This window comes from Biomphalaria glabrata, chromosome 12 (assembly GCF_947242115.1).
Source record: "Biomphalaria glabrata chromosome 12, xgBioGlab47.1, whole genome shotgun sequence".
Classification (NCBI taxonomy): Eukaryota; Metazoa; Mollusca; class Gastropoda; family Planorbidae; genus Biomphalaria; species Biomphalaria glabrata.
The window spans coordinates 23,396,771-23,409,622 of record NC_074722.1 but is presented as its reverse complement, the minus strand read 5'-3'; the positions used below and the strand labels follow the sequence as shown (position 1 = coordinate 23,409,622).

The 12,852-nt window shown below is 38.3% G+C and overlaps 1 protein-coding gene across 4 annotated transcripts in view; it reads right to left on the bottom strand.

Moving 5' to 3' along the window:
- The window catches only part of LOC106079458 (uncharacterized), a 100,510-nt gene that overhangs the window by 18,217 nt on the left and 69,441 nt on the right, over positions 1 to 12,852 (bottom strand). For 3 of the 4 annotated variants that reach the window (XM_056006185.1, XM_056006184.1, XM_056006186.1), the window contains exons 16-17: positions 10,628 to 10,773; positions 6,289 to 6,399 (exon numbers count right to left, since the gene is read on the bottom strand). In XM_056006185.1, the coding sequence (XP_055862160.1) occupies positions 6,289 to 6,399; positions 10,628 to 10,773 (257 nt within the window). The remainder of the gene's footprint in view (positions 1 to 6,288; positions 6,400 to 10,627; positions 10,774 to 12,852) is intronic. The other variant, XM_056006187.1, reaches the window with a different exon arrangement.

Below are 12,852 nucleotides of genomic sequence, written 5' to 3'. Positions count from 1 at the left end.
TTTAGATGTGCACTAGACATATAGCCGCCTGTCAGTTAGATATGCTCTAGACATATAGCCGCCTGTCATTTAGATGTGCACTAGACATATAGCCGCCTGTCATTTAGATGTACACTAGACATATAGCCGCCTGTCATTTAGATGTGCACTAGACATATAGCCGCCTGTCAGTTAGATATGCTCTAGACATATAGCCGCCTGTCATTTAGATGTACACTAGACATATAGCCGCCTGTCATTTAGATGTGCACTAGACATATAGCCGCCTGTCAGTTAGATATGCTCTAGACATATAGCCGCCTGTCATTTAGATATGCTCTAGACATATAGCCGCCTGTCATTTAGATGTACACTAGACATATAGCCGCCTGTCATTTAGATGTGCACTAGACATATAGCCGCCTGTTATTGAGATGTGCTCTAGACATATAGCCACCTGTCATTTAGATGTACACTAGACATATAGCCGCCTGTAATTTAGATGTGCACTAGACATATAGCCGCCTGTCATTTAGATGTACACTAGACATATAGCCGCCTGTCATTTAGATGTATACTAGACATATAGCCGCCTGTCAGTTAGATGTACACTAGACATATAACCGCCTGTCATTTAGATGTGCACTAGACATATAGCCGCCTGTCATTTAGATGTACACTAGATATATAGCCGCCTGTCATTTAGATGTACACTAGACATATAGCCGCCTGTCATTTAGATGTATACTAGACATATAGCCGCCTGTCAGTTAGATGTGCACTAGACATATAACCGCCTGTCATTTAGATGTGCACTAGACATATAGCCGCCTGTCATTTAGATGTACACTAGATATATAGCCGCCTGTCATTTAGATGTACACTAGACATATAGCCGCCTGTCATTTAGATGTACACTAGACATATAGCCGCCTGTCATTTAGATGTATACTAGACATATAGCCGCCTGTCATTTAGATGTACACTAGACATATAGCCGCCTGTCATTTAGATGTACACTAGACATATAGCCGCCTGTCATTTAGATGTACACTAGACATATAGCCGCCTGTCATTTAGATGTGCACTAGACATATAGCCGCCTGTCATTTAGATGTGCACTAGACATATAGCCGCCTGTCATTTAGATGTGCACTAGACATATAGCCGCCTGTCATTTAGATGTACACTAGATATATAGCCGCCTGTCATTTAGATGTACACTAGACATATAGCCGCCTGTCATTTAGATGTGCACTAGACATATAGCCGCCTGTTATTGAGATGTGCGCTAGACATATAAGCGCCTGTCATTTAGATGTGCACTAGACATATAGCCGCCTGTCATTTAGATATGCACTAGACATATAGCCGCCTGTCATTTAGATGTACACTAGACATATAGCCGCCTGTCATTTAGATGTGCACTAGACATATAGCCGCCTGTTATTGAGATGTGCTCTAGACATATAGCCTCCTGTCGTTTAGATGTACACTAGACATATAGCCACCTGTCATTTGGATGCGTTCTAGACATATAGCCGCCTGTCAGTTAGATGTGCTCTAGACATATAGCCACCTTTCATTTAGATGTGCACTAGACATATAGCCGCCTGTCATTTAGATGTACACTAGACATATAGCAGCCTGTCATTTAGATGTGCACTAGACATATAGCCACCTGTCATTTAGATGTACACTAGACATACAGCCGCCTGTCATTTAGATGTGCTCTAGACATATCGCCGCCTGTCATTTAGATGTACACTAGACATATTGCCACCTGTTATTTAGATGTACACTAGACATATAGCCACTTGTCATTTAGATGTACACTAGACCAGGGGTCGGCAACCTTTTGAGTCGGAAGAGCCAAAATTATAATTTACAAAATTTCCATTTTTTAAAGAGCCACAACATTTTTTCCTTGCCAAAAATAAATAGTACGCACACAATTTTTTTATGAAAAAAAATACAACTACTATATATAATTTAATTCATATATAAGTAGTGTTTTTCAAAACAAATTAGATATATGTCACTGTTAGATAGCGTAAATATGTTGATCCAAAGATAGTCAAATCAATCCAAATGCCAACTTCTTCACCTGACTGTAGTATTCTGGCAGAGTATTCCATGCGCCGAATTAACTCGCGGCATTCCTTTTAAAGCCACTTTTGTTGCGTTAAGTACATACATTTCTGGACTTACAACATTTTCACCTAGCTTTTCATCTCTGTAAATTTTACACTCCACGACTTTTTAAATCGATCAATTGCATTTCTAGAGATCCAGAACTAATTCCTAATGGATCAATGTGGATTTCGTTACTATTTGTGTTCAGACGATTAACTAAGAATGCTAGAATGGTTTTGTTGGTTTTGAATAGCTCAAGTCTATCATGGAATTCATTCTGATTTGTTTATAACTGTACTGAAGTAATTCGTGTCAAAAGTTGCACTGACTTTATCGTGATACTGTTTTAGACATTGAAAATGAAGTAACTTACTGCTCTGAATATAGTCTGCAAAAAAGAAATAAATTTTTCTTCAAAACCAACCGATTCTTCTACCAAAAACATAGGCTGGGTTTTCCTTCTCTTGCAGTTTTAGATTCAGCTCATTTAATTTCTGTGTTATATCCACCACAAAGTAACATGTCGCTGTTAAAAGCCTTGATTACCAAACTCATTACTTCAACTATATTTCGGCCAGAAATGTTTTGGGCACTTCTTGGTGTATAATTCAGTGAAACGTAAGAATTTGGCGGTTGACTTTTTGCTCCGACGAATTGTCGCACTGGCGGATCCAGGGGGGGGGCGGTAGGGGCGATCGCCCCCCCCCACTCGGCCGACCCCCCCCCCGGAGGGGGGGGGCGGACGTATTTTAGTATAGAAGTCACACAATTTGTATACGAATTTATTACTTATGTTAATAATATATACTAATTATTTATATTTCAAACTATTTTTAGATTATTTCGCCCCCCCCCTCTAGTATGTTGGCCGATTAGGTGGGGTCTGGAGGGGGCGATTGCATCAATCCGCCCCCCCCCCAACCATAAACGTTTGAGTGGGGGGGCGGTCCAATTTATTTGCAGAAATCACAGCCTGCCAAAAGAATCAATTTAATATCTTTATGATTAAAACTTGTTATTGATATTTTAACCGATCTTTATATTATGTCGTTCCCCTGTTGTCCGATTGGTGTGTGTGTGTGGGGGGGGCGAAACCTCTACTGCCCTTCCCACCTAAACCCTTTGAGTGGGGTGGGGGCGGTCCTACTTTTATGGAGAAATCATAGTTTGTGAGCAAGATTAGTTGCATTGATATATAAATTTGATATTATGTCGCTCTCCTTCAGGTATCTTGGCAGATTCGGTGGGGTAAGGGGGGGGGGCGATTGCATGTACTGCCCTTCCCGCTCTAGCCCTCTGAGTGGGGGGGGGGGTCATATTTTTATGGAGGAATCATAGTTTGTGAACAAAAATAATTGAATTTCTATATAATTGATATGTGAAATCATTTCTATATTATGTCGCACAACACTCTAATCTCAAATTTTATGATTAGTAAATATAAAAGGAAAAAGGTGGAAGGGGCGATACATGCCATCTCCTTTCCCTCCTCGGACAAAGCAATAATTTTTCTTTTTGTATTATAGTTAAGAAATTACAAAATGTAAAAAAAAAATCAGCCACTAATATAATTTATATATGCTATAAATTAAATTCTCGTATCGAGTGGCCCCACCCTTATTCTTTAATGCCAAATGCAATCATTAGCAGAAATTTTAAAAAGGAGCGAGGATAAATCGTTTTCATTCTACCGCCCCTCCCATTTCCAGACAGAGTTTATGTAATTTCACATGAATTTATTATAATTATTTTAAGAAAGACTTTGCTTTGGAAAAGTTAAAATTAAAACAAAAATTTTCAGTATAAGAGTCACGATTGAGATGAGTAGCCTTTTTTCCAACCTCTACTCAATCTAATATTTTTCTAGTTAAATTTGGGACTATAACTCACAATTTATGCTTGAATTTTATTGAATATTATTTATCGAATTTTTTTTCGGCGGTGATCCTCTAAGCTTTAATCTAAATATGTGGGGTATCTGATCTTTTCAAGGAACAAATCGTTTTTATTTGCAATGTATTAAGGGCGTATACATTCAAATTAGAATATTTTTCAAGTACAATATTATTCAAAAGGTCCTTTTTTAATAGGATGAATAATGAGCTTTAGGTAAGGAGAATGTGTTTCTTCAGCGAAGAATGCAAGAAAACGCTTTTAGCGTCGGGGCTTCGCCCCGAAAATCACTGATGAATAGTGAGCTATTCTGCAGTGAAAAATGCAAGAAAACGCTTTTTGGCGTCGGGGCTTCGCCCCGAACTCCACTGATTAATAATGAGCTGTAGATGTCAGGAGAATGCGTTTCTTCAGTGAAGAATGCATGAAAACGCTTTATGCGTCGGGGCTACGCCCCGAAACTCACTGATGAATAGTGAGCTGTAGATGTCAGGAGCAGGCGTTTCTGCAGTGAAAAATGCAAGAAAACGCTTTTTGGCGTCGGGGCTTCGCCCCGAACTCCACTGATGAATAGTGAGCTGTAGATGTCAGGAGAATGCGTTTCTGCAGTGAAGAATGCATGAAAATACTGAGAAATACTGCTTATTTATTCTTATATATACATATATACATATATATATATATATATATATATATATATATATATATATATATATCTGTGTGCTGTACGCACGTTTATGTATAGGGTTAGGGTTTACTGGGCGTTAGGGTTAGGGTTTGGAAAAAAATCGCCCCCCCCACTCCAAAGTTCTGGATCCGCTAGTGAATTGTCGTGGCTCCTTTATTTTTCCAGTCATAATTCTGGCTCCATCAGTAGCTATCTTAATGATTGTCTTCAAGATATTTTTGCACGGCATTCTATCTTCTCCTCTAGTTAGTCACGAGAGCGGTTCCAATCCTAGAAGTTCTTCTTTTAGCCCTTGGGAAAACATATACCTGACAAAATGGGCAACTTGTGCCATGTCTTTATGTTGCAAGACTCGTCTATAGCAAGTGATAAGACAGATAAAAGTTGAATATCTTCCACCTGCAAATATGTTACATCTGAGGAAATTTTAGCTATTCTATCTTGTACTGATTTAGCGGATAGTCGCTAATCTTTGATTTTTCCCAAGATTTCTGGTTTGTTTTTGAAACCACGAAACGGTTCTTTAGATGAAACAACAAACTAAAAGTCACAGCCAAAGCGAGTGGTGAAGATAGCAATTAGTCTAGCGTCGAAAGAGAATTAAAACCTACCTAAAAACATCTGACGACGGCTAAGAGCTTCCAACGGATTGACAACAGTGACGACGCGTAATGGGGAAGTGTGTGATGAAAAGCGAGTACAAGTGTCTGAGAGATAGAATCGGTGGCTTATCTTCGTTAAACAATTCAGAACTATTTTTAAAAATGTTTCGATAAAATAAATAGTATTTGTGTATGGAACTAAAGAGCCGCAGCTTCACATCCAAAGAGCCGCATGTGGCTCGCGAGTCGCAGGTTGCCGACCCCGGCACTAGACATATAGCCGCCTGTCATTTAAATGTACACTAGACATATAGCCGCCTGTCATTTAGATGTACACTAGACATATAGCCGCCTGTCATTTAGATGTGCACTAGACATATAGCCGCCTGTCATTTAGATGTCCTATAGACATATAGCCGCCTGTCAGTTAGATGTACACTAGACATATAGCCGCCTGTCATTTAGATGTACACTAGACATATAGCCGCCTGTCATTTAGATGTACACTAGACATATAGCCGCCTGTCATTTAGATGTCCTATAGACATATAGCCGCCTGTCATTTAGTTTTGCTCTACACATATAGCCTCCTGTCATTTAGATGTGCACTAGACATATAGCCGCCTGTCATTTAGATGTGCACTAGACATATAGCCGCCTGTCATTTAGATGTACACTAGACATATAGCCGCCTGTCATTTAAATGTGCACTAGACATATAGCCACCTATCAGCTCAAAGTTGTACTAGACATATAAATACTTGTCATCATAAATGCTGTGGAGGCTTTTATTTGAACCCAAACCCAACAGCTGTTGATTCTCATCATTTTAGAATCTCTAATCCTGACTCTCACTAGAAAACTTAATGAACGTTTTGGAGATATTCAATCGACTTTCGCCGTTTTATTTTTTTTTAAATTAAAGTGTTTCCATTAAAGTCAAAGGTTAAAACAGTTCTAGTATTTAAAGTAGTATATGCTACTACTAACCTGGCTTTCATTCCTTGTCGGTGGCTTATAGGCTAATCCACTCCAGGCAACACCTGCTGCCGATGAGGCGTTTATATAATTCATAGAACTGATATAGTGTGTCAGTAAAATCTGTGAACATTGAAGACAAAATGACGTAGGATTTTGTACTGATATCTGTCTCAATGAAACCTGAGAAGTACTATACCAAATGAATGTGTGTCCTCGACGGCTTAGGGTCTAATCTTTTGTAAAAATGTTTGTTTGTAAAATGTTTTACATGTTTCGGATGTTCCTTCAGAGTTGAAGATAGTTTACTTCCTAGTCCAAACCTCCCGCAGGACGACGGGGGATGGGAGCGGGTAGGATTTGAACCCTCGACCATCGATAAATCCGAACGACAGTCCAGCACGCAAACCTCACGACCAGGCAGCCATCTTTTAGAGGGAAATATCTTTTGTAGTTCCGTGGGATACATAGAAATACTCCAAGAGGCAAGTAAAGTTTGTATGTTATGGACACAGCCAGAAGCAAGTAAGACATTTGATAATAAAGAGATACAGTAGACAGAGGAGCGTTTAATAGCTAAATAGCTCATGAGACATTTTGTTTAGTTTTGCGTTGAATGTTCAAGCTTAGATGTCACGTGCCTAGTTATTTCCCCTTAATCCCATCTTGTTTTATTAACAACATAGACCTGCGTTTCAGTGTCCCTACTTTACCGGCCATCTTGACTGATTGCATGATTTGATTATCAGCCATTGATATAACCAGATAAAGCGGCGCGTGGTTTCCATCCCCGCGATCTGTTTGTTTCTTTATGTATGTTTCATCTCTGAAGCATCAACGCCATTCTCACTTATATCTTATAAAATACAGACGTTTCTTTAAAAAAAGATGATTGCGTGTTACGGGTGTTCCTAAGACATAATTATATATCATACGCTTGTCTTGTTCCAAAACTCAAATCTGTTCTGGTCTTTGTTTCACCGGTATGCCCCCCCCCCATAGACCTAACAGCGCCAGAAAATGTATCATTATTTATTGGAAAGTAGAATTCACGTTAAGCGCAGCCAGCATCAAGCTAGACAACAGGCTTCGGACTGACAAATGAGAACTTAAATGAGCCCATGGTGGAAAGCGGCTTTTATGTATTGTGACGGTTAAGATTCACAATCAACGTGAGCCAAATGTGACGAGTTGAAAATATTCCCAGTCGAACGTGATTTTAATCTCACAGAAGGTTTAGCCACCACACAGAATGTTCAAACCAATAAGAAGACAACATTTAATATTAGAGACCAAGGATGGTCCCCACAGCCAGTAACAGTTGAAGGGAAGCTCCAGGAGTAAAGCCTTCCATTGTTTGTTTGTGTCTGCAACAGAAATGAGAAATGAAAGTAAGGTGATTAACCAATCGATGCAAACAATGATTCCTTCTAGGTTTACACCAGAGGATTTTCAAATGAAAAAGGGAAAGAAAAGTCAGCAAATACAAATAGACAATAAATACTGGAAATAATGCTCTTCCTTGCACTGAAAGTAAAATACGAGCGTTCGCTCTATTAAATATTGAATAGAATCCAGTTTGTACATCTGACCAGTTCCTTATTCAAAAGTTACAATAAAAAGCACAAACTACCTTATCCTATATTGAATGATGCTTATTGATAATGATGAAGTATTTTGCATCTGTGATATGATGTCTACGGTTCAAAATAGCACTACGTTTAGTAGGCTTCGAAATTGTTTTGTAAATGGTATTAATAATTATCATAAAAAAAGCTATTAGTATTGTTTTATGTCGTACAAAAAGAAACTATGGTAGAACAACAAAGTGAAGAAATAGTGTAACCGCGGTTGTTGTGTTTATCAGTTCTCATACTCTATGGCCATATGCATACAGGGAAAATTACAATTATAAAGCTCCCGTGATTAATGTTTGTTCAGGAGAACACTACTGTGTATAAATTATGGGTGCACCGGATAGCACTTTTTGATATCCGGCCGGGGCAGGATATGACCGGATAGTAAAATTTGATATTCGGCCGGGGCCGGAGCCGGATACCTAAGTGTCTTGTTAATAGCTTGTGTTGCTGAACATTTTACGAAACTGTTAAATAAGATACCTGTATTGGTTGGTTTTATTTTTTTTTCCATTTATATACCTTATTGTTTTAAACTCTGTTACTGATTGATTTATTCAAACTTAACAGTATTTCTAAAAATCTGTATAGCATGAGTGTGTCTGTGTGTATGTACGATGCCACCAACTGTAAAGGATGTGTGTAGGAAAGTCAATGTAAATAATGTTAGTATATATTTAACTAATTACTAATGTAAATCTCTCATAAGTAAAGTGCAATCTGCCTTGTATAGTGGTCGGATGTGTGCGTTTATGCATTTCAGAGCAACAACCTGGTCAGATATACCTAGTGAGTCTACACATGTAGTCTTAGTGTAGTGTGTATAGTTGTTTGTGTTAACCATCAAGCATTGTTTTTTCCTTGAGCATACGCACGCAATAGAGTTGGGTGTCAGTCAAAAAGATAACACATTGGCATGGTCAGTCAAGCATATAGATAAATTATACCCGTCCACTAGTTAGAGGTCAAGTTTTTTTTTGTTTTTTTTTTACGCTCCAGCATATTGTTTCTTTGTTTGCTAGATCTAACTGCGGTACTATTATTCAATTTATTTTATGCCATTTTAAAATTTACTGTAAGGTTTTCCGTTATTTATTAAGTCAAAAGAATTAAACAATGAAATTAGCTTTCTTTGTAAAGATTTTAATACAAGGCAAAATGCACACACGCAAACATGCACATCTTTGTTTTATTTCATTGTGCAAAGAACGTACGTAAGAAACATTAAATGCAAAGAACGTATGTTAGAAACATCTTCCTAGCCTGATACACAGTGGCTAAGTACGCATCTTAAGTAAAAAATAATAACAAGGAGTTAATTGACTGTCACAATTTATTAAGAATATTGTTATCAAATCAAGACACTTAACTGCAGGAGTAATATTCAAGTTAACACGTTAGAAAAATTATTTAACCGTAATATTTATTGACAGTGTAATATCCTTTGTTAGCACGTTGCGTTTTTTCATTCTGGCTTAAAAATGGTCAATGTCTATCAATAAATTGGGTGTCAAGGACCAAAGAAATAAAATAAAGAGTAGGGGGTGTTTAGCTCTCCATTTAAAGATAGCCCTGGTCGCATCTTCTAGAAAATAATTAGTTACTGGCTTACTGGGCTATATAATCTCGCGGTTTGTGTTCTGTGTAGCTAAATGTCACTCGTTTAGGTGCGTGTGATCTTTAGTCCAGCTTACTAATTGAGATTTATGTTCAAGTAACTCGGCACACGTGAAAAGGTGTGGCCTCTAGCCCAACCACGTGATTAAGATTTTTCTCCAAATAGGCAAACTCTTTGTCCGGATACCCGTGTAGATGTTTGGCTTGAAGTCCAGCCCCCCCCCCCCCCCCAATTAAGATTAACTACTAAGTAAACAAACATAGTTCCCTCGTGTGACCTCTAGAGAGTGCTTACGTCCATCGTATCTGACTTGGGGTCACCTGTCAATCAATGAACTCAATGTGATGGACTAAACAAATAAGAGGGGGAGGGAGTTGTTCATCTGGAAATATACCTAGTTACCTTAGAGGTGTGGCTCTTGTAGTCCAGCCCCCCTAATATAAAGATTAACTACTAAATAAACAAACTCAGTTCCCTCGATTGGTGTGACCTCTAGAGAGTGTCAATACGCTGACATTAAACTTACGTCCATCGTATTTAACTTGTGGTCACCTGCCTATAAAAAAAAACTCAATGTGATGGACTAAACAAATAAAAGGGGTGGGAGTTGTTCATCTCTACCTCTGGAGATATACCCACACAGCTAGACAGACATCTGGTCAGCATGACGTAGTCAAGGAATGTAGCATTTTAACATGTTAACTAACCTACTCAAAGGTCAAGACAAATTGAAAAAAATGTGGCAGTCATTGCTGCTCTGTACGTAAAATGCATTTATGATGTAAAGTTTCATTTCTATTTATATTAACACGTATTGTCTTTATAATAAACGATGTTTGGTGCATATTCATAATGGCTCTATTTGTTTTAAGCACATTATTTTGTTTTAATATAAACATTAATACATTCTACAACAGACATTAATGGAACGAGGTCCACTTTATGCACATTAACTAGGTGTATTTTTTACTATCCGGTCTACTATCCGGTAGTGATATCCGACCGGAGCCGAATAGCACCGGATAGTAAAAAATGCCGGATATTCGGCAGAAGCCGGAGCCGGAGCGACTATCCGGTGCACCCCTAGTATAAATACCTCATTTAGTGGCGTTATAAGTTGAAGGTAGCCAATCCTGCATGAGGCGTCCAGAAGTACCCGTACACCCACGCAAACTCTGATGCCATTGAAGCATGCGTAGCGAAGAGCGTTCTGATAGACTACAGTACCTTTAGGAAATTTATCTATACATAAATAAAACAGAAGAAAAATAAGGATTAGATACCAAAGTATATTTCATCATTTCAAACTAAAAATACGTATTTAAAAATCATCGAGCTAAAGTATGTATTTATGTATATTTATGTATATTATTTAATAACAATATATACTAATAAAATATAATCTATACCCACGAGAAATAATCAACATTACGTTGTTATTTTTATTTGTTTAGTTTGTATAAACGGAGCTTTCGAAATAACCTTTGATGTAAGAAAATAAATATATGAGCTGTGTGTGGCTATTAATCAGTAGTTATACGGCAATTGTTCAATAAATTGTGTATTTTTTTAGTGGTTGGGATGGTGTACAGTTGTTAAAAAAATAAAAATCCCAAATTGCGCAAAATATTTAACGTTTTACAAATGTCAATATCCTTAAACATCCAAATAGAAAAAGTATGCAATATTCTTAACGATTTTATCTCATCGTCGTATGACTGGTTGTACATTCAGCTCTGCTTATCATACCATCTAACTTTGCTAGTCATATGACTAGTTGACAATATCAGTGGTTGTCAAGCTCTATTTAGTTATGCGACATATTGTTCTCGATCTGATAGTGTTATTCGTTTTGTTTATGTGTAGTCCACTCTCCTGTTAGGATTAAACTTTAATACACTTTTTGGTTTGTTATCAGTAAATGTTCTATTTGATATTGAATTCTAGGAGAATGCATGCTCTTTTTACACAACACAAATTAAAGTTTATAAATCCAAAAATCATTTTAGTTTAATGGAAGTCAAATCAACGCTGGCATCGTCAATTAGGAGAGAAAAAATTAAAAATGTCCTAACTATGTGGGGAGCCCCAACCACTAGCGGATCCAGAACTTTGGAGTGGGGGGGGGGGGCGGCCGAGTTGGGGGGTGCGATCGCCCCTACCGCCCCTGCCCCCTGGATCCGCCAGTGGCCCCAACAGTAAATTTATTCTCGTTCACAAACTTAATTAACTGTGATTTTGACGATATTATAAAACCTTAATCACAATGTAAATGTCTCATGCATTCTACAAGTTGTATTTTCTTTTAAGAAACTGAACATAGCCAAATCGTTATCTTTATTCACTAAATCAAGAATCTTTTGGACATCTATAGTAAAAGCACAACGAATGTCTGATCTGCACCATTTCTAATTCTGTCTTTATCTTTAAAAACTAGCAGGCTGGAAAACTTTCTTTCGCAAAGATGCTGTTGGCAATGAAAGCGCATTCTCAGGCCGACTGCAAACATTTGATTCAGAATGGTGTAACAGACATTTAAGAGAAATCATTTTTAGTTTCATCGCTATTAGTGAGTTCATGAAGTCTTCCTATGATCTCTCCGGGGCATCCTGACAGTGACTTCGCTTCTGGCCAATACAAACTGTAAGTCAGGAAGTTTTGGAAAGCCAAATGAAATGTCGTACGCAGGCAGCGCAAATGTTCCTAAACAAAAGCTCGTTATGAGGAGCCCTTTGATCAACAGTAATTTCAACAGTTACACATATTTATGGTGCGCCAATTACAATGTTTGAAATCCTATGCCCCATTGACTTGTTAAGAATTTACTTTTGCTTCTTCTATGATTAGTTGGTAAAAAATACACCATGTCCTACATAGACCATGTCTTACAAAGGGAAGAGTACTATCATCTCTCTTTTCTGTTTCATTCTTAAACGATGCTGAGTGTTTGGCCCAACTTCTGTCTAAGATCAAATCAAGTGCGATCTACTCTTCTCCCCTCCCCCTCTTCTCTCTAGCACTCCTTTTCTCTCTCCCCTCCCCCTCTTCTCTCTAGCACTCCTTTTCTCTCTCCCCTCCCCCTCTTCTCTCTAGCACTCCTTTTCTTTCTCTCCTCCCCTTCTTCTCTCTAGCACTCCTTTTCTCTCTCCCCTCCCCCTCTTCTCTCTAGCACTCCTTTTCTCTCTCCCCTCCTCCTCTTCTCTCTAGCACTCCTTTACTCTCTCCTCTCCCCTCTTCTCTCTAGCACTCCTTTTCTCACTCCTCTACCCCTCTTCTCTCTAGCACTCCTTTTCTCTCTCCTCTCCCCCTCTTCTCTCTAGC